At 40.5% G+C, this 23,269-nt stretch overlaps 1 protein-coding gene across 7 annotated transcripts in view; it reads left to right on the top strand.

Annotated features, from left to right (window-relative positions):
• Positions 1 to 4,734: 4,734 nt before the first annotated feature.
• The window catches only part of BCLAF1 (BCL2 associated transcription factor 1), a 30,204-nt gene continuing 11,669 nt past the window's right edge, over positions 4,735 to 23,269 (top strand). For 3 of the 7 annotated variants that reach the window (XM_088452469.1, XM_088452453.1, XM_088452450.1), the window contains exons 1-7: positions 4,738 to 4,889; positions 9,012 to 9,138; positions 10,862 to 11,764; positions 12,093 to 12,728; positions 12,814 to 12,983; positions 21,205 to 21,310; positions 21,673 to 21,763. In XM_088452469.1, coding sequence (XP_088308595.1) covers positions 9,041 to 9,138; positions 10,862 to 11,764; positions 12,093 to 12,728; positions 12,814 to 12,983; positions 21,205 to 21,310; positions 21,673 to 21,763 — 2,004 coding nt within the window. In that variant the 5' untranslated portion in view covers positions 4,738 to 4,889; positions 9,012 to 9,040. Of the gene's footprint in view, positions 4,890 to 9,011; positions 9,139 to 10,861; positions 11,765 to 12,092; positions 12,729 to 12,813; positions 12,984 to 21,204; positions 21,311 to 21,672; positions 21,764 to 23,269 lie in introns of all 7 variants that reach the window. The other 4 variants (XM_088452481.1, XM_088452461.1, XR_015871771.1 and 1 more) reach the window with 3 other exon arrangements.

The raw sequence follows: 23,269 nt of genomic DNA, 5'->3' as shown, positions 1-23,269 counted from the left end.
TTCTGCAAACGCAACTGGGCAATTAGGCATCCAATTAGCCCTGTTATTAACAACAAGTTTCCAAACTATTAGGTGTTTGCCTTATGGGCTTTGAAATAGCAACATCACTAGTAACATCGGTTACATTAGGTACTAACGAAAATACTATCGGTCTTGCGGGAGACCATACCCTACCACAAGCTGGACGATCATCCCGACCTGAAACCTGCTCACAGAGTGACGTATTACTACTTCCGCTCTTCGTTCTCTCTTGCAGCACATAATTTATGTACGCCCCTAAAACGCTGTGCGAACGCTGTGGCACGCCTGCATTTTAGACCACCACCGGTCACCACCCACAAACGGCCCTTCCTGTCAATCAACTATCGGGAGTCACTTCCTGCTCACAGTCCGTACGAGCAACCGAAAATCTGATAGCAAGGACTCGTTTGCACATGCGCATAACGGAGCATACGCATGTGCAGTCGCAGAACATCAGCTGCGTACGAGCGTGTGGTTGCTTGCGAGAGGGTCTGAATCAGGCCCTGAGTGTATACTAATACTGAAGGGGAAATGTTCCAAATCACTAATAAAACTTATTATAAAAGACAGAGACCATTCTCTGACACAAATCCAGGAAAAAGCTAGAACATTGGATTAGGAGTTCAGACCTGTTAAAGAGATGGAGGATTACAAGAAATTAATACAAATAACCAACAAAAGAATAGACAATGTTGAAAGAGAAATCAAAGAAAGAAAAAATAGAATCATTATAGATTTGGAAGATAAGAAGGTGATGAATCCAACAGTTAGGAAAAGCATTACAAAAAGTGGATAATAATCGAAGATCAGAGGAGGTAGATAAACAGAGGAAAACAGTTCAATATAAGCAAATACAGACAAAATCCAGGAGACCATTATAAAATACACCAAAGAAAACAGAACCCTATAGGAGGTACAAACCATTTAATGTGGATAATATCACTTATAACAGGAATGAGAGGAGTGCCTATAACAGGGCAGAAAATAACATTACAGCCTACAGACTCGACAGAAGGAACATTGCAACAAATTCCTTTGAAACACGCAGAAGAGATGCGCAGATGGAGGATAGCAGAATGTCTCAGCAACTGTGACAAAGAATCTCGGAAAAACACATAAATAAGAAGGACCTAGCTTTACCCCCCCCCCCCCCAAAAAAAAAAAGAAATAGATCAGTTGACTCCACTGAGGATTTTTTAGATTTTCTGGGAATAGAGAACATAGAACAAATTCAGATTACATCTCAAACAAGAAGAAAAAATAAAATACAACAAAAGGGGAAAAAGAGGAGTAGGGAGTAAAAGAAGGAATATAAAGTTACTAACTCAGAAGGGATCTTTAACCTGAGTTCAGTGGAAATAACAAAAGAACAGATGAGTTTACTACATAAAGGGCTACAATTTGCCCCACAGGCAGGTCCAAACAAATTTGAAATGTATATAAATTTATGAGAAAAATGTGTCTGAAAAAATACTTTATGAAAGATCCTATGGTGAGAGAACAAGAAGTACATCAAGCAAAAGAAAATAATTTCAAACACACTTAATTTAAACCCCAAAGTATCTTTGTTCCATATCACAAGAAGGGACCTATCTTTCAAAGATTGATTGAGAAAGACATTGAAAAATTGCCAGACAAGCCAAAGATTAAACTGAATCTCACTCAAGTTGAGAAGAAAGCCTTGGAGGAATTAAAACAAAATAAAAACGTGATAATTAAGAGCGCAGACAAAGGTGGAGGCTTAGTACTTATGGACTAGGACAAGTACACTGCAGAAACAGAAAGACTCCTTTCAGATGAAACTACCTACAAAAAATTGGACAAAGATCCTACAGAAGAATTCAGGATGGAACTTAATGACAATTTAGAAGAGGGACTATATATTGGTATACTCTCAAAGCAATAATTGACTTTCTAAACCATAACTCACCAAGAATGCCGTTTTTTTTACCAAATCCTGAAAATTTGCAAGGATTTAACCAACCCACCCAGACCTCCTATAGTTTTGGGGATAAACTCCCTCACATCTAATCTGTCGGGATAGGTGGATGTTTTCCTGCGACCGTTGGTCGTTCAACAAAAAAGCTATATTGCAACGTCTTGCGGAAATTGAATGGAAGGAATCATACTTCTTAGTAACATGCAATGTTAAGTCATTGTATACCTGCATAAGACATGCGGATGGCTGTGCACACACCTAGCACTATTTGTGTAAAGATCAAGAGGTTCCACACAGTGATGTAAACTTTATCATGGGGAGTATTGAATACATCTTGCAACATAATTATTTTTTGTATGGAGAGGGGACAACTACAAACAGATAACTGAGACAACGATGGGAAGTTGCTTCGCGCCAAGTTACGCAAACTTATTTGTGGTGATTTCGGAGGAAGATTGTATTTGGAATGACGTGTTTTGCATCTGGGAAGGAAAGGAGGAAGAACTTAAATTTTTCTTGCTATATATCAACCAGAATAATCTAAATTTAGAATTCACTTCCACTTACACCAACATGAGAGTTAATTTTTTGGATTGAGAAATTTATATTGAAGATGGACATATAGAGACCCAGACTTACATCAAAACTGTAGATTGTAATAACTATTTACTAGCATCAAGCAACCATCATCCACAAAGGATTAAAAATATTCCAGGGGGACAGTTCCATAGGATCAGAGGATTTGTTCAAAAGAAGATACTTTTGAAAAACAGTGTAACTCTCTTAAACAGAAATTTCTGTAAAGAAATTACAATGAAACATTGCTAGAAACCAGTCTGGATAAAGTAAAGGAGCCTATCCATTAGGCGACCTGAAAAACTGAACGTCTAGCGTTCAGTCCTTCAGGTCGCCATGGGTGAGGTGCCCCCACTGAACGGTGTTCACTGAACGTCATTCAGTGCAGGAGACTGACCTCCTATCTGCCAACATGTGGAACCTGATGATCGTCGTCAGGTTGACGAGCATGTTCGACAGATAGTCGGCGTCGGCAAGGACCCAGCGTGCACGCGCATCGCTGGTCCTTGGCGGCTATCCATTAGACGACTTTCTGAACGTTCCGATCAAAACCTCCTGGTTTTGGTCGGATCATTCAAATAGTCATCTAATGGATAGGTCCCTTAAGAAACAAGAAGAGGGAGGATCTCATCAAGTACAAAACAACAAATAAAGAGAGGAAATCCAACATCTTGTTCATCATTCAACATAATAGCAGTACAAAAGAATTGGAGACCATACTGAACAAACATTGGGACTTAAAAATCGATCCAATGGTGGAAAAGTTACTTTCAAATAGACCAAAAATAGTCTACAAGAGAGCAAAAACATAAAAAAATATGCTAACGTCAAGTTATATCCCCAGCGGTGCATTTATATATTTTTATTTATTTTTTTATTATTTTTGTTTTGTTTTCATTGTTTTTCATTTTTTAGCTTTTTTTATTTATTTGTATTCCATTTTATTTTAATAGTAGGCACAATTGTAGTATTATTATAGATTACCCCATTACAGTGTTTGGCTAAACCTGTAATCAGGAGCTTTTAGTATACTTATGTTCATGGAGCGACTTTAATAAAGTGATTTTTATCCCGGAGAAAGACTTCTTCATCAATCTCAGCTTCAACCTATCAAAGGAGAGCCCCGGTGATTTAAAGGTATCAGGGGCAAAGGTTCTGCTTCCTTGACAAAGACAAGCCAATTGTTGAAACCCGTAGGAAGTGTCTCAGCGGGCGTTGACATAGAGCACTCCCGGCATATACCAGAGACGCAGAACATCGAGCGTGTCTTATCCCGTAGAGACCCGCTGTGCCACCGAGCAAGGCTTCTTCTGCAAACAGGCTATGTGACACAAGGTGCAGGACGAAGCACCGGACCAGGCGCACGTGCACAACTACCAATCTGTGACATGAGCCGAAGAACCGATACCAAGCAAGGTGGTAGGGTAAGATAGGGATAGTTTGAAATTCTGAGGTCCTTTATTCACAGGTCCAAAACAGACATTTTCTTAAAAGAGCTATAGAGAAAGCTTTCGTTTGTAGAACTAAGAAATTGGTTCCACTTGTGTTTACTATAATTTAATCGACTTTATTTTATTTAGTTTTTGGTTTTGTTTTAGCTCAGTTAGGATGCATTTTTAAGCTCATTTGCATTTTTGTCTTAATGCTGCTACTATTTGTATATTCACATATATTTATTTAGCTTAGCACTGTTTTCTTCCATTATTGAAGGGAAAATATATCATCCAGTGGATAGATCCCCTTCAGTTTTTGTACCCTGGCATCATCAGTTATTTGCCAACGTCATTCCCTACTATCCACGTGGACACAGAGGGGGAATATAAACTTTGGCGAGCGAAGCGAGCCACCGTGCCCGAAGCGTGGTCAGCAAAGCGAGCCCATAAGGGGACAAGTTTCTTTTTTTGTTGTCTGTATGGTCATGGAAATACACTTCCGCCATCACTGAACGTCACTTCCAGTTACTAATACTGAATGGGAAATATACCTTTCCCTTAGGGTATGTACTGCGGTCACTGTGATTGGGCGACATGGAGCACATTGCATCACACGTGCCACACACGCTCACTCCTCCGGTTGCCACGGAAGGGGACTCAGACCAATCAGCGTGAGGGGCGTGACCGCAATACTGTCCTCCGTCATCTCTTGTTTTTACATTTTCTAACACTACTGTGCGAGGCCTGTTACGTGGTGACGTCACCATGTGACCTGACATTCCACTTCCGGTTCTACCACTTCCTCCCCATTACCAGCAGTCACCGCCTACCGGAGACGAGTAACAGAGGAGGAAGAAGAAGCGGAGAAATGGTGGCCAGCGGGGAGCTCAGGCGTGTGTGAGCTGCGTCCATTTTGTCAGGTGCGTTCAGCTCCTGCACATGCGGTGCATGTTAATTAGCACTTACTGCACCACCCTGTACGTGACATGTGTTACCACTGGGCTGCATAGCCCCTTTCCCAGTACATGCGACATGCGCTGTACCTCCAACACTGTGTATGCACGGGCAGACTATATTACATGGCCCTCAATATCCTGCATCAGCCAGCTCCCACACACAGCACAGGAGGACGCACATTGCACCACTTCTGCTACCTTGTATTTGTTAGTACATGCGCTGTAACTACATCTACCTGTCTGTGTTATCTATTTATCAGATACTACTCTCCCAGGTGTGAATTGTAGGGATATTAGAGGTTACAAGGGATTTCTGTATTATAATACGAGTCTGCAGGTCCCAGAAATGTGAGGTACCATCTGGTGTCTGTAGTAATTCACACTAAAGATACATTAAATATACAAGTTTTCCTAATGAACCCTGATTCTATGACCTAACACATGGTTTTTACAGCATTCTAGGAAACTATACATTTACTCACATTTCTTTATTATATAGATGTGTAAAGAAGTTATACAACCTTTAACATCACTTAGTCTTATTGTATAAGTATACAGTGTTGTATTTAGGATCATATGCCTTCTACTTCCACCCTTTGAATAAATTACCTTGTATCATAATTGTGTATATATTAAATATTACACTTAGTATACTACAGTATATGATTAACTACACCCCCACCAGGTTGTATATAGCACAGGGCGCACGTTGCACCACCGCTTACCAGTTTATATCACTTGGCGCACACTGGACCTCTTTATATTTTTATTATCCTTTATATGGCGCCACAAGGGTTCCGCAGTGCCTCACAAAGTACATAAACAAATGAGCAAACTCGTAAAACAGTGACTTACAGTACAAGACGATACAGAATAAGAACATAGTTTATAAACATTTCTGCAGCGATTATAAGACTCAAAAAGGCAGCAGGGCATCAGCTACCAAGTGTTAAGTGCCCTTGTGGAGAGTTTTGAGCAGATGATTGTATGAGTGAGGGAAGGAAAAGCACATAAGGGAAGAGGGCCCTGCTCGTGAGAGCTTACATTCTATAGGGGAGGGGGGGGGGGAGACAGATAGGGTAGACAGTGAGGAAGAAGCATGTAAGCAGCCGGTGGATGAGAGCTGGAAGGATTTGAAGTAGTGAGTCTTGAGACCCCGTTTGAAGATTTGTGGAGAGGGAGAGAGTTCCAGAGGAAGGGAGCAGCACGGGTGAGATCTTGGAAGCAGGAGTGGAAGGATGTGATCAATAGGTTAGGACTAGACTATACAGCGCAGATGGACCTGTGACGTCACACCCACGTGATCCGGCCTGGGAGGGGCGGGGATGCTAACGGGGGACCAAGAGTGTCCCCTCGCGGGCTCGCTGCGCTCGCCACGCTTCGGGCATGGTGGCTCACTACGCTTGCCACAAATATTTATTCCCCCTCTATGCCCTAGTGGATGGTAACGCAGGAGCGGTCCAGCCTCTTGCAGCGGTCACGTGGTGGATACGTCACAGTGGTCCTTTCTCCAACTAGGAAATGGCAGCAACCGTGATCAATAGGCAAGAGAGGTTGGATGCATTTGTAGGAGAGGGAGGGAAATTAGTGTGGTTAAGGGAGAGGAGGGTGGGTGCTGAGCTTAGTGGTTGGGTAGTAGGACCATTGTGGGGGAGAAAAGCATGAAAGAGGAGTAATGGGAGAGGGGAAGGGGGGAAGCGTACAGACAGAGGAGGGGAGAGAAGACGAGGAGTCTAGGGGGAAAGGATAGAGGTGGGAACAGGGGGCAGAATAAATGATTAGGTAGGCACTGAGTAAAGTGAGAATTTGAAGAAAACATGGACACGGTGTGGATGAGGTAAGAATAGTGTATGTGTGAGAACGACAGTGTTGAAGATTTTTCAAAATGCTGGTGAAACAACACAGTTGGTGAATGTATATGCTTGATGACAAGTTTTTTATTTAGGGGTATATACGTGTTTTAAGGGTTTTGAAAATGAGTAAAAAAAAAAAGTTAAAAGTTGTGAGACTAGGCAAAAGCAATGGCAAATCAGACTGTATATGCAAGGTTTCGAGGTTACTTTACATTGGTTCAAATAAGAATTTAGTTTTTAGTGAAAAAAGAGGCTGCACAAATAGTAGCAAGTGAGATAATGTCTTTGCAAGGAGTAGACAAGGAGTTCAGTGTTGCATGTCCTGGTTATGCAGGCAGCAGATATTTGTTGTGAAGAGGTAGTGAACTCACACTTGATGCTCCATAGGTGTCCATATGCAGTATTGCTAGCAGTTTAGTTGTGTTTGATGAAATGTTCTCCTTTTGTTTTCCTTCGGTTTAACGCCGGTCTAACGCTGACATTTTCCTTAAAATCTATTTTGCACTTGTGATTTTGCACTTAGGAGTCTGCTAACTCCAGCCAAGGCTAAACAGCCTAGTGAATGATATTTAAGTAGAGATGTTGCCAAGTGTGCATCCTAATTAATGACAACCCCCCCACTGGCCAGCCAATACAGACCCAACAATAATATGGCTTAACCAAACATGTAGCACATACCAAACATTTAGGACGCAAGATCAATCATGCCTACACACAATCTAAAGTCTGTAGATAGTACTTATGGCAATTTATATACAATATTATAAGACTGCAGCAGACTTCAGATATTAATTGCTGATTACCTAAATCTAAAATTCAAATAAAGCAGCACATCAGGAGTAATGTGCTGCAGCAGACATCAGATATTAATTTCTGTTTACCTGTGGAGACAGAGATATATAACATTATGCAGTGACTAGGCTTTATTACTGCCACCAGACATCACTATGAACTTCGCTAGCAAGCATACCAACGTTATTTGTTCTACATTTACAAAGAAAGGGACATTTTTACATTTGTTGCGTTACATTGTATATGTCAATTTATAAACAGATTGGAGAGAACAAGTTGTAATTAGTGTTAGGCTAATTTTCAACATTTCCAATCTTTACTGTTTAAGTCAGCTAAACATTTTTGTTTTTGCAAAGAATGCATATTCAACAGTCATCACAATTAAAACATGGCTTACATACACTGAAGTGCCAAAAGTCCTGGGGTAGATGCCTAGAATCGTGTAGGACCCCCTCTAGCTCGGCAAAGTGCCGCAACTCTGCGTGGCATCGATTCCACAAGTGTATGGAAGACTTCTGAAGATATGTTGACCCATGGCTAGCTTCTTACAGCTACATGATAATTCTAGATGCAGGATTTTGGATGCAAATGGACCTCTCCACTACGTCCCATATATGCTCGATTGGGTTCATGTTGGACGAACATGGTGGCTCTGGACAACTTGGGACCGCTGGCATGGTGCATTATCCTGCTGAAATATTCCATCATTGTGGGGTTACATGAAGTCCATGAAGGGCTGCAAATGGTCATCAAACAATGCAACTTAGCGGTCAATGACGTGTTCAGGCGGACCCAACCCATGCCACGTGAACACACCCCACACAATTATGGAACCACCACCAGCCTGCATGGTGCCTTGTTGACGGGTGCCCTGGTGGATCTTCTGCTCCCATATCCTATGGAAGCCAAAGAATGCTGCACAGACCTGCTGGATATGCATCTGGTAACCTCCTACATTGAATGTGGATGTGATTTGAGCCCGTGTCACTTGTTTGTTACCATGGAAAATTCTGGCCAGATGCCGCTGGTCTTGATCATTAAGCACCCGTAGTCGGCCACTGTACTGTCCACAGTGGGTGGTAATATCTTCCATGAGGTATTCCCGGTACACATGTGACACCATAGGTCGAGGATTGCTGAATGTCACTTTGGAAATGGAATGCCCCAACTGTCGGAAACACACTATCATGCCCTATTCAAACTCTGATCATTCATGTTGCCTAGCCATGAGCAGCCTAACCAGTGTTCTAACTTATTCGTGAGATGTCAGTCAGGTTACAACTGATGCAGGTCTGGGCATTTCCAAGACGTGTCAGTACGATGACGGCACCTACCATAATCTTTACATACTTCTATACCATGACGTTTGGCACTTCAGTGTATTTATGCTGTCACTTTATACAGATATGCTATTAATTAATCTCTTCTCTCCCTTTCTCAGTTGCAAACTGTTAAATACAATCTTTGAAAATGGGCAGATCCAATTCTAGGTCCCATTCTTCGAGGTCGAAGTCCCGATCTCCATCATCATCTCGATCACGGTCACACTCAAGGAAGAAAAGATATAGGTAAAGAGATGCTATTGCTACAGAGGTCACCAATTTATCAGTCGCATTTCTGCAATGTCTTTTTTGAGAACACCTCTCTAAATGGAAATGGCTTTATTACAGTTGCTCTTAAGATCAATTAGTTCAATTGTACATTATTTATGAAATATTAGTTGATACCACCGTGGCAAATGTTAAAATAACCAGCCCCCTACTTTGGTCAATGGTATTTGCATACATGCACTGAGGGAGACATGTTTGCCAAGAGCCATTTTACCTAGTATCCCTCTCACCCTTTCCTAGCGAGTTCCATGCCAGAAAATGACATGGTTGAAGAGTTGCTGTCACACAAAAGTAATTTCTCTCTGGCTGACTGCTACATAAAGTTTTAAACTACATGCAGTTTTTTAGGACATTGTTGGTAGGAAGCCAAGTCAGCTGTCCAGGCACCTGCAAAATGACTGTAGCTTATTTATTTGCAAACTTCTACTAGCTATTTGGTAGGTTTAAGTCACCATTACAATTGTGTGCCAGAGCTGAGTAACTGCTCAGTAGTTTTAGAGAAATGTGGCTCTAGAATACAGTTTTTTACTTAGTGAGATTTAGCCATTGAATGTAGATAATAGTCTATAAGTATAGATTACAACCTATTGACAACAATTTGCCTTATAATACAATTTTGCCTCTAAGAGGCATGGGACTAGGTTTACAAAGCTGTAGCTTTGACTTGGACATTTAAAGCGGCAATGATATTAAGTGCAATATACTGAGCTTTATACTTCATATTCTGTGTTCTCCCCAGAATTTTTTTCCAGCCGGGTTGCATCAAGAAGTAGCCGGATGAGGCCTTTGCAATAATAAAATGTTTTAAACCCTGATCTTATAATGGTTTAAAATTGAAATAACATTTTATATATTCTCCTCTTCTTAGAGGCCCAGTAGTCTGCAGATTTTTCATAATCAAAGTCTGTAGGATCTGGTCCCTCTAGTGAAATCAGCATCACGTTATTTAGTGCTGGCACCACAGAATATTTTTTTTTTTATACAGCTCCCAGATACTGTCCCCACTTGCAGGCTCCCAAATACTGTCCCCACAGATTTTTTTTTTCAGCTCCTACACAGACAGAGTGAACGCAGAACTACTATCTTTAATGTGTTCAGGCGACTGTTTCCGCACGAACAGCATGCCCTTGCATTTATACAGGGGAAGGGATCTCTGCTAATCCACTGTAGTCCAGGATAACCTCCAGTCTAGTGGCCAAGCCAATAAAACAATGCTTAAGACTGTGTGACATTCAGGTAGAATCTAAATTAGAATAGTGCCATAGCAACATATATTAAACAGTATTGTAGCTTTGGGATACATTTTGTAGCCAAAAGGTAAATTATATCCAATTGATAACACGTGATGTGAATAAAAAATGCTTATTTATGTTTCAGATTTTACTGAATAGAATATTATTTAGTTGACACAAAAATGCTAATTTGTTTTGTTAAACATAGGTTGGTATACCTTTAAACAATCAATTGTTCTATCTTTTTTAAATGCATAATTTAAGCAACTTGTTTCAAAAATAATGTAACTGTCATTGGAATTCATGTTTCAAAGGTAAAAAGCATACATACACTATTTGACAAGGGTTTAGCTATATCTAGTAATATTTGTTTTCTCCCTTATAAACTGTTGCTACATTCCCACTGTAATGGTTTATTTTTTCCTGAAGAATAATTTTTAAACTTTAAGTTCCAGATCTCGGTCAAGAACATATTCGCGATCTCGCAGCAGAGAACGTGTTTACAATAGAGATTTCCGCAGAGATTACAGGAACAATAGAGGAATGAGACGTCCTTATGGCTTTAGAGGAAGAACCAGAGGTTATTACCAAGGAGGTGGTGGGAGGTATTATCGTGGTGGTTACCGGCCAATGTGGAATCGTAGGTACTCGCGAAGTCCTCGGCGTGGTCGGTCTCGCTCTAGAAGTCCAAAAAGGAGGTCTGCATCATCTCAAAGATCTAGAAGTCGATCCCAGAGATCCTATAAGTCCTCTCAGTCACCAAGGTCGTCTTCATCCCGTTCCTCCTCATGTTACAGCAAGTCACCAGTGACAAAATCTCGTGTTTCCCAAGAAAAAACAAAAAAGAAAACCGAAGGGGCTGAAAAATTACAAAGTCCCAAAAATGAGAAATCGGGCGATGAGCACAAAGATGCTTTTGACCCTTCTGAGCCTTTAGATGAACTTGGCAAAGAATTAGATTTACATGGTGACAGTTGGGCAGGACTGTCTGCCTATGATAACAGCCCACGATCCCCTTGTAGCACTTCTCCTGTTGCCTCACCACCCAGCCAGAGTTCCTCCCAGTCTGATTGCCCTATCCTTAGTGTGGTCCACTCTGGTAAAGATACTTTGTCTCAAAATTCACATTCCATTGCGCATAGCCCAGAAAAGTCTGGGTCTGGATCTGGTGGCAATGGTTCCACACGCTACAGTCCTTCGCAAAACAGTCCACTTCATATCCCTTCCCAAAAGAGTCCAGCAAAGACTGTGGTATCTCAGAACCCTTCACGTGACGAAGGGCGTTCTCACTATTCACTGTACCCTGACACAGCAGAACAAGAACCTGCAAAAGGTGTAAAGCATCTAAAAAGGTATGGTGGGTGTCTTCTGTTTACTTCATGATGTGTTGTGCAGTGGTATTACACAATTTCAATACATTAGTAAATTATTATTCAACCTAATTGAGTTTTAGATGTACCTTTTTCCCTGAACTACTGAATTTGTGTGTTAAGTTATACTATGCTTCACTGTTTGAGTCGTTGACTTTTATTTATTTTTTTCTTCATGCTTTAAGTTACTAACCTGTTTTCTCTATGTAATAGTCTATATACGAATTCAGTTGCAGAAATGACCATTTTTGCTTGTCATGTAAATGTCCCCATTTTCAAATTTGTTGACACTCTTATTTTACACCTGCAGGTATGCTGATGAAGAACTTAGTCTATTTCCAATAGAAAGGGTTAGTATTAGAGAGAAAGAAAGCCAAAAAGATAGGGCGTTGGATAAGTCCAAAAAAGGAGGCAAAAGCTGGGACCAACGTGATGCATTGGATTATTTTTTGGAGAAAGACCCTGTTAAAGCTCAGTTTTTGTCTATTTCTGAAAGTGAGGATACAGAGGAAGTAGAAGACTACAGGCAGTTTAGAAAGGCTGTGCTAGCTGAGCAAGGCAAAGGGTTTTCCTCCACATCCCACTGGATCTCTGAGGAGGACGGAACAAAATACAAGTCCAAAGCTGCAGGAAAAGCGAGTAAAGAAGGAGAGAAAGTTAGAGAGGGTAAGGTACATAAAGTGTCCTCTAAAGACAGGCATAAAGATGACGACAAAGGTAGCGATAGGTCAATGATTAAAAAAGACCCCAAGTCACCTGACCCAGTGGTATTTGAAAAGATGAAAGACCCGTTGAGTTGCAGTTTTCCTTTACATCAGAGTGTTGAAGTCAGAGAGAAGGCAGTGTTCAGAGAGGAAAGTCCACTTAGGATCAAAATGGTGGCAACAGAGTCTCACCACCCTGAGGTCAAACTTCGGATGATTTCTGTGCCACTTGATGATGCCAGGTAATGATGTAATAATGCTTTCTTCTAGTCAAGTGATTTTACCTCAATTAATCATAAGCTAAATATTATTTTCTGTTGCGCTAAGGATGTCCTCGATGATAAATGACCGTCTGCTAGCCAGTACTCTTGTACATTCAATCAAGAGACAGAAAGATTTCCGATCCATCTTTGATCACATGAAGGTTTCCTACTCCAACAAAACATCTCCTGAGTCCTTTATCTACCATGTGGTGTCTTTGGTACAGTTTGTTAAAGGTAAGAAATCTATGATTAAAATGTTTGGCCTTTAGAATGTGGGAAGACTTCCTATTGTTGTTTACTTTAGAGCGCATTATTTTATTATCTGTGATACACAACACAGAGCCACAATTTTGCTACTCTGTTGAAACAGTACTAGTGTTAGGAACTGTTATCTGTTACTTTTGTATCTACTAAATGTGCTATATACTTAGTGCTGTTCTCTCATGTACAGATGCGCCACTTATAATGAATAAAATATGCTACAAGGGATGTCACGAGGCGCACTTGGGTGCATCACATTTACGTACATTCATGGCACTAATTTGCTACACCAAGATGTGCTGCTTTGAAACATTTATAAATAATATAAAGTATGCACACTACAGCCGCTGAAAAGCTGGGTTGCTTCAGAGCCAATAAGTATAAATTTAATGGCAAAATAACCAAGCTCCCACACATTAAGTTTAAGACACCGTGCTTAATACTTTTATATTAAAGTTTTTCATCTGAATATCTGATCTGTTTATCAAAGTGCTAAAGGTTAGTATACTGGACGCTCACTTCAAAGGGTGTGGTTTGGGCAGCAACAATGCAAAAAGGAAACCTCCAAAGGAATGTGCATAAAGGTATAGCAAAATGCGCTCCAGGAACTGATATAATGTAACAGCTAAAAATGTCAAAATCAGAAATTATGAATACAATATATGTTGATTTATAATAAACTTTACTTGAGTGATGTTATGACAGAGGTCCTAAGAACCAAGGCTGTATGAAATCCAAAAACAAAACAAGAAAACAATTATATGCACACTACTCTGAGAGGTGCAAAAACGTACAAATTGTACATATAGGAAAAACTCTTTAATAGGATAATGATAAACAATGAGGAAATAACCAACTAAGCAATGCTAATAGCAGGCTCATAAATGCTAAAAAAAAAAGTCCAGGTAATGTGAAGTAGATGAATAATGTCTCAAATAGACGTCACCCTCTATTTGAGACATTATTCATCTACTTCACATTACCTGGACTTTTTTAGCATTTATGAGCCTGCTATAAGCATTGCTTAGTTGGTTATTTCCTTATTGTTTATCATTATCCTTTTAAAAGAGTTTTTCCTATATGTACGTTTTTGCACCTCTCATAGAGTAGTGTGGATATAATTGTTTTCTTTTGTTTTTTATTTATTTTGTTTTTTGATTTCATCCAGCCTTGGGTCTTAGGACCTCTGTCATAACATCACTCAAGTAAAGTATATTATAAAACATCATGTATTGTAATCATAATTTCTGATTTTGACATTTTTAGCTGTTACATTATATCAGTTCCTGGAGCGCATTTTGCTATACCTTTTATGTTTATCAAAGTAATTAATATAAAGTAGTAAAATAGTTGTGTATTTAAACTGTTGCATCCTGGGTGTACTCAAATGGTAACTGGATAAATGACGAAATTTAGGAAAAAGAAAAGTACTCTAGAATTTAAACAACAATCCTTTTCCAACCTTTGAATTTAATCTGTCTATGTTTAATAAAATTAATATTATAGCAGAAATGTATTTCAGTCACCATTTTGATGCATTGTTCATCCCATTATCTTGTGTTCTATTTCTAGCCCCAACAAAAATGTAATGCAACTAGTTATTAGCACCTAATGCCTCATTTTGTATGCCCTCTCAAGTGTCAATTTTACCTTCTTGTGACTGTTTAAAAAAAAAAAAAAAACAACAAAAAGTTTATTAAAGGACACCGTTTTTGTGGCCACATAAACATAAGCATGTAGTTTTTACAATCTGTTAGCTTCTGCCACTCTGGGGAAGGAAAAAATAGCACTTGGAATACGTTTTGTACTTTTTGCAGTAAGTCTGGTGTGCTTGAGTTATTTCTTCTTGATTATTTTATGCTGCAAATGTGCTCAATCTTTATTCTGCTTTGCAGCAAACCACCACATTATGCACATAATCAGTCTGCAGCAATACAGTGTGCTTAATTTGGCTGTTAGCACTTTTCTCTTGCAAGATGTGGATATTTTTTGTTTTATGACTTAAGAAAAGTTCCGCAATATTTTTCATTGTGCATCACAGCAGGGATCTTAATTACGTTTCCGACATATTGGAGGAATCTAAAATTTTTACACTGCACTGTAGATTAAAAAATTTCTCTCTGAAAAGGGTATAAGAAAGGGATATTTCTTGTCCAATTATGTGCGAGTTTGCGAATGCGAATTTGTTTCATAAAACCCACACACTTCGCACTAATCTGCGCTCCCGAGAATTGTGGAGTCCAATTAGAATGCCAATTCCCGCTACTCGTGACGATGTTGTGCGATTATGGTACAAAAAGCAAACTGAAAGAAAACCATTAAAAAGTGAGGAAACCATCCTAAACCCCCCAAAAATTGGAAACTGAGATAGCAGGACCATATAGAAGGCTGTAAGTGACCATAAGCAAAGTACTGGAGGTTCTTAAAAGATATCAAATATCTGTTTTTTCACTTTTTAATATTAATTAAAGCATTTCTAGCATTTTGGAGTGTCAGGAAAAAATGCTTGTACAATGATTTTTCAGTGTTTTTATACACGTCTGTAAGAAGTTGGAATAAACACATTTACCTCTCATTTGCAAGTTCAAAAACCCCTCTCCCATCCAACACCTCCGCATAACTGTCCCACATCATTTACACCTCCACATAACTGTCCCACATCATTTACACCTCCACACACCTGTCCCACGTCATTTACACCTCCACATACCTGTCCCACGTCATTTACACCTCCACATACCTGTCCCACGTCATTTACACCTCCACATACCTGTCCTACATCATTTACACCTCCACATACCTGTCCTACATCATTTACACCTAAACACACCTGTCCCACATTAGTTACACCTCCACATACCTGTTCCACATCAGTTACACCCACATACCTGTCCCACATCATTTATACTTCCACACACCTGTCCTACATCATTTACACCTCCACACACCTGTCCCACATCAATTCATTTACACCTCCAAATACCTGTCCCACATCATTTACACCTCCACATACCTGTCTCACATCATTTACACCTCCACATACCTGTCCCACATCATTTACACCTCCACACACCTTTCCCACATCATTTATACCTCCACACACCTGTCCCACGTCATTTACACCTCCACACACCTGTCCCACATCATTTTATTTACACCTCCACATCATTTTACCCATCATTGAGCTTTTTAGAGAAATTTGCCTAAAAACTGACACGTATTTATTGGCCAAATTATCCTATTTAAACCCCTCCAAGTGCATGATTATTCTGTGGGAGGGGTATGCCAGAGCTTCTGCACTGTGCCCTGACATTTTTAGCTTAGCATAAAGATTTTCCCTACTTTTAATCTGCTCAGTGGTCTTCACGCCAGAGCAAATTTCCTCTGAAAAAGCGATGTGAGTTTGCAATTGGATTGCAATAGAAATTCGCAGTACGAGTTTACTGCAAGAAGGGCACGCAGGAACACTCTCGCACCTAATTGGACTGACCGCTTTGACTGTTACCAGCACTGGGATCCTGTCACTATTGTTACGTCAAAGGATTTTATGTGATCAATGTGGATGTTCCTGCTTTACCTTCCTGGCTTCTATATACATTCTGAGCACTATGTAAAGCAAGATGGTGGCCTCTTCCCTTGAACTCTAGCTGGGCTCTTTATGGACTCACCAGCTTCAGACAAAAATGTACAAGGTTAATGAGATGTTTTAAAATAATGCTCTTTCATACAAGTCCTAAATGTGTTGATAAACTCTGCTTTATTTTTTTTCTTTGTGATTTAGTTTATCCAACTCAAATATAACCACTTTGTGCGGACTACATTTTTACAGTGTGCTAAGGAGTTTGCAGTTCTGATTCAACTGGAAGTAAATCTACCAACTCATGTTTGGCTATTATATTGTCACTTATTTATGGTGGAAATTGTACGTTTTGGTTGCCTAATTACTGAAATGTAAGCTTAGGTAAGATTTCTAAACACAGATATTTGCCTTCAGTTTAAACAAATTTACCATTAAGGTTGTCCACCTTGGGACAATAATTCCCCCCTTAAAAAATGATTTGGGGTAACCGTTTCTGTGGTTAGGACGCGGGGAGATTTTGCACTGGAGGACTGAATTCATCCTAGGCATTGCAGTGCTGGGATAGCAAAGTGAAATTGAATGCAACACTTGTTCATTCACATACCCCATTTTCCACACTCCTTTCAATTATAGAACATTTATTTCTGGAGATGTCACTGGGCAGGTAATTCAGAACCTCTCTCCTTCCTTAGTTTCACAGTGCTGTTACCAGGATACTTTGTGCATACACCAAAGTATTGAACCGAAAATGGACATACACTATTTAAACACAACCGCTTATTGTTACTTAGTTTGTGTGTCAGAGAATATACATTTTGGGTATCAAATTCAGATACATTAAGCCAGGGGTCTTCAACCTTGGCCCTCCATCTGCTGTGGAACTACACATCTCAGCATGCACTGCCACCTGTTTGATATAACAGCTTGCTAAAACTATGACAGTGCATGATTGGATGTGTAGTTCCACAGCAGCTGGAGGGCCAAGGTTGAAGACCCCTGCATTAAGCTAATGCTCCATTTAAATAATTTACCTGACAAGGCAGTTTTTCTTGCAGTGTTATTTAGCTGAATACGGTAAGTTTCTGTCTGTGTGCAGCAACATGGAGTTGCCTGATGTTTTGGCTTCTAGCTGTGTATTACGGCCACAATTTTGCACAGCTGTGTCCTCATGCTTGAGTATCTCAAACTCTGTTTTTCTACAGATGTTTTTGCAAATAGTATCTCGGTATTTAAAGGGGTTTTCTTTGTTCAGCCTCCTTTCCCTCTTTAGTAACACTGACACACCCCCATGTGGCAATTTGGCAGGGGTCTCCTGGAACCTCCTCTATTACCTGTAATCACTGCAAGACCTAATAATTTGCAAGCATGGTGAGGGTAGAGCTTTCATAGCAGGGCCAATTAGAAAGGGCAGGAGTGTTGGAAGCAAATGCTGTGTCTGATTGGACAGGTTCTATGACCATCCAATCAGATGGCAAAAAAATAAATCACAGGGACACTTTCAGTCCTTGCAACAAGGTGGGGGGAAGTTAACTAAAGAGGATGGGTTGGCCCAAAATATTAAGTGTTTCTTACGCAGTGAGCCTGGGCTTTCCACATTTCTTATTTGGTGCTGTCTTGTTTGTTGGTGTAAACCACTCTTTTGATCATGAGCTGGAACTGCCCAGTGTTGATTTCTTTTTCATTATGACTAGGTCCCGGAAAATGTTTTGAAAACCCATGTAACACAATAAGTATACTATTGCTGATGCAAAAATATGCAAAAGTCTTCCTGACACAAATGGCAAAAAAAATCTGAATTGCTAGCTCCAAATATTCCTGGGTATGCTGGAATTAAGCTTGAGGCTCTTCCCTTGTAGTGGCTCTTTCAAGGTGTATTGCTTGATATTGAGGCATGTGCTGGATGATGGGCGGTAAGTGGAAATAGCTGATTGTTGAATTTTTTAAAGAGGGTTACTTGCTTCACATGTTGCATCTCCATATTTGAAATGTGTGCTATTGACCTACTGTTAATATTTTAGCACTAAGTGTAATACTAGCAGCACTAATAACAAGAGGATATAAGGTACGGTTTGGTAACAAACTATTGAATTTCACCAAAATAGAAAACACTGTGCGACCTGTCTTAGTTGATAAAATACGATAACTTTGTATGTTACTGAAGAAAACAGACAACCGGTTTCTTGGATTAGCTCATATAAATGTTCCATTTAAGGCAATTGGAACATTGCCAAGGCACACTATCCGGCTAAGCGGTGTGCTTGACCAATGAATAAACATAAACATTGGCTCCCATATAAAAATATACACACATATTGGCCTCCACAGGTATAAAACACACTACATTGGCCTCCACAAGAATAAAACTCATTACAGCCATGGCCAAAAGTATTGAGAATGACACGAGTATTGGTTTTCACAAAGTTTGCTGCTTCAGTGTTTTTAGACCTTTTTGCCAGATGTTACTATGGTATACTGAAGTAAAATTACAAGCATTTCATAAGTGTCAAAGGCTTTTATTGACAATTACATTAAGTTTATACAGAGTCTCAGTATTTGCATTGTTGATCCTTTATTTTTTTTCAAGACCTCTGCAATGCACCCTGGCATGCTGTCTATCAACTTCTGAGCCACATACTGACTGATGGCCGCCCATTCTTGCCTAATCAATGCTTGGAGTTTGTCAGAATTTGTGGGTTTTTGTTTGTCCACCCGCCTCTTGAGGATTGACCACAAGTTCTCAATGGGATTAAGGTCTGGGGAGTTTCATCACCATGGACCCAAAATTTCGATGTTTTGTTCCTCGAGCCACTTAGTTATCACTTTTGCGTTATGGCAAGGTGCTCCATCATGCTGAAAAGTTCGCCACCAAACTGTTCTTTGATGTTTGGGAGAAGTTACTCTTGGAGGATGTTTTTGTACCATTCTTTATGCATGACTGTGTTCTCAGGCAAAATTGTGAGTGAACCCACTCCCTTGGCTGAGAAGCAACCACACACATGAATGGTCTCAGGATGCTTTACTGTTGGCATGACACAGGACTGATGGTCTGAATCCTTGTCATGGCAAAGAGGGACTTTGCAATTAATTGTAATTCATCTGATCACTCTTCATGACATTCTGGAGTATATGCAAATTGCCATCATAAAAACTGAAGCAGCAGACATTGTGAAAACCAATACTTGGTGTCATTCTAAACTTTTGGCCATGGCTGTATGTTACAAGTGCGCTGGGCTGACCGCAGCGACACACTAGTGTTTGAAAAACGCTTATTTAATTACTTAACTGATGATTTCCAGCAAGACCGGCCGGGCCCGCAGGAAAGTCTGGGGAGTCGGAAGAGATCCGTTCTGCATGTGTGTACAACAAATTTCCTCTTTAAAAACACAGCGGGGCGGTGCAATCAGCTGAAGTACAGCTGGCTGCGTTTGCATCCCATCTGACCACGTCAGTTAAGTGGTTAAGGACTATAATTGTTTCATTAGCAACAGCTGCAATATAAAGACTTTTTCATTTTGCACCTATTACACTTGGTGTTTTAAATGTGCATGTGGCTTCAGAGAACTTATTTATGTGTTTTGTTTAACCTCAGACAGACCTGGGCTAGCACAAGATGGCTCCTCATAATTGTAATATCCCAGTCAAACCTCATGCCCTAGCAATGTATTTATCCTATTCAGAAACCACTCTTAGCTTCTCCCAGCACAGGCTTCTATTTGAATGTCCATAATCAGAGACTGTATCTGAGTAGTGTAACATTAATAAAGCTGTGACCACACTAGGACAAAGTACTACTTAGTCCAGCATGAATTTGCAGGATGGGGCTATTGGACATCTAGGTGAATGTCTTATCAAATATTGCCTTTTTTTTTTTTTTTTTTTTTTTTAATTGTATGTTATATTGCACATGTTGAATCATATGACCTTTGGTAACAGGCTGCTTGGCAAAACTACCGATGCAGCAAGCAGTCAGTGGTGTTTCAGCTCCTATCTAGGCATAGAGATGGGGAGTGGGGATCATACTGCTTACACGGTCTAATTGAGGGAGAGTAGAAAGCTGGGGTTGAATGCTGGGATTATTTTCTATTAGAAGAAAGCAATCACAGCATCATATTAGAGACGACTTCTGTAGTATGTGTAATATAACTCCTAGCAGAGACATGTCAGAAAGTGAGTGTTTTTGTCAGTGCAGTGCCTCAAGCACAGGACATCCTGGGAATTGTGGGAAAGTGAGACTTTCTTAGCCAGGAAATAGAGCTGTTTTCACTATTGTACTTTATACTTATGGTAACAATCAAGGATTTTCCAGGGCCTTTAGCTTTTCTTTCCCAGTTCAGCCCAGAGCAGGTAATAACAGGAACATAGCCATAAAAATAGTCCCTACATAAATGTTCTGGAATATAATAATGAAATGGGTTTACCATGATAGAGATTGTATGTCAAAAATTCTGGCACATTTAGATATGAGGATAATTATTACATGAATGTTATTTCTGTGATATATTTTTTCTATTTTGTCTAATTATTGCGTTCTTCACATCTTAATGTAAAGACTGAGGCTTTGCCTATAAGGGATGTAAAATTAATGGGACAGTTTTTCTACTTTTCCACCAACAGAACATTATTTCAAAGGTGATGGACAGACCCTCAGTGAGAGGTTTGCAGGATATCAGAAAGTCACCAAGGATCAGGCCAGCTGTCCAAAGAGCCCTGAGATACATAGGTAAGTGCCATGATATCTGTAACCCTGAATAACTAAGAGAAGGTCCTTTGTGCCTATTTTATGTTCTATTAAGCAAGGAGAAGACATCACACATTAATATGTAATTCTGCGAGTAGGCATTACATAACTATACTTATGGAGGAAGTGATGTGTTGCAGACCTGTACAAACATGGGTATTCCCTACTTTTTAAAACTCACTAACTAGATGGACAAAATAATTCCATACACTCGCAAATTCATAGATATTTAACATGCAATATTCTGCAGAGCAGTCACTATAATTTTGAGGTGATGTAAGAATTTATTGACTGACAGAGAAAGGTGGTCAGGGCTTTATATTTGTATTGCTTATTTCACGTAGGAGGATAGATCTATCTCTTAACGTGGAGAGGAAACAGATATATTTGCCGGACGAAGACAAGGACTTGGTTGCGAAGGAAGAGCCTGTAAAGGTATTCATTTGCTTATTATTTTTAAAAAGAGAACTTTCTATGGATTTACAGGAATGTTGATGCTGATCACAGAAGAGACTATGGGCCTGATTCAGAGCCGGACGCTATTTGCGAACGGTCGTTCAGAAAAAGGGGCCGGCTATTTAAATTGAGCGCTCGTTCTTTGCGGTGTGTTGATGCCTCTATGTCTGAGCAAGCGAACTAAACATGCCCTCGCTATTTTGTAAAGACGCCCCCTGGCCGTTCGCATCATACGTCATCTCCGCTATTAGATTAATCGAGTACATCGAAAGGCGTCTGACCTGCTCGCAGTGCTTGTGGTTGGATTTTCCTACTGCAATCATGCGAACAGTTCAGGCTAAGAGACAACCAAGTGACTTGGCCGATGACGTTGCTTTGTTAATTATGTACACCCTTAAAACGCCCGTTTTGAATGTTTGGCACGCCTGCGTTCGGATCTCCACTCCCCGTTTTCAAGCACCTTCTCCTGTTACCACCCACAAACGCCTCATCCTGTCACTCAAATTAGCAGGCACTCGCTATTTTGCGAACACACGATTTCCGACCGCACTGACTAGTTGGCGCATGCGCATTACGACCCATACGCATGTGCAGATGTGCGAACATCGCTCGGAGCGAACGAGCAGCCGCTTACGAGCGGCTCTGAATCAGGCCCTATGTTCCTGCCATGTAAATTACAAATTGCCATTCCGCTGTTAATGTGTTTGGCAATGATTCAGAAGTCCTAGCTCAATGAGTGGAGGATTCCAAAACTTTTAAGTTTAGATGTTAGTGTATCCTGATATCCCTTCTCAACTACAGTCAGGTGCATAAATATTGGGACATTGACAGAATTTTCATATTTTGGCCTCTATTCACGACCACAATGGCTTTGAAATGAAACAAACAAGATGTGCTTTAACTGCAGACTTTCAGATTTAATTTGAGGGTAATTACATCCAAATCAGGCGAACGGTGTAGGAATTACAACGGTTTCTATATGTGCCTCCCACTTTTTAAGGGGCCAAAAGTAATGGGACAAACTAAACAATCCTAAATCTAACTATCACTTTTTAATAGTTCGTTGCAAATCCTTTGCAGGCAATTACAGCCTGAAGTCTGGAGCGCATAGACATCGGGAGGCAATCGGGAAGCCGACTGCCTAAATACCGGCAGCCGGCTTCCCAACTTTCCGGCTTCCCAACTTCCCAGCCGGCTTGTCTTATCCCGGCAAGGGTGAAATGCCGGGCGTCTAGATGTAGACGCCCGCATTTCCCCGACGCCGGGAGACCGGCGCCTGGCATCACGATCGCAGTGATGCCGGACGCCTCGAGCGGACAGCCGCGGGTGGGGAGGGTTAGGTTTAGTTTAGGCACCCCCCCCGGGGGACTTAGGTTTAGGCAGCGGGGAAGGGGGTGGTTAGGGTTAGGCACCCCTAAGGAGGGTTAGGGGGGTTAGGTTAGTGGATACTTACCTATCCACGATCGGGATTTCCAGCGCTGTCGG

The sequence above is a fragment of the Taudactylus pleione genome, unplaced genomic scaffold (assembly GCF_031769625.1).
Source record: "Taudactylus pleione unplaced genomic scaffold, aTauple2 ptg000006l, whole genome shotgun sequence".
Classification (NCBI taxonomy): Eukaryota; Metazoa; Chordata; class Amphibia; order Anura; family Myobatrachidae; genus Taudactylus; species Taudactylus pleione.
This window is presented reverse-complemented; position numbering and strand designations above follow the sequence as displayed.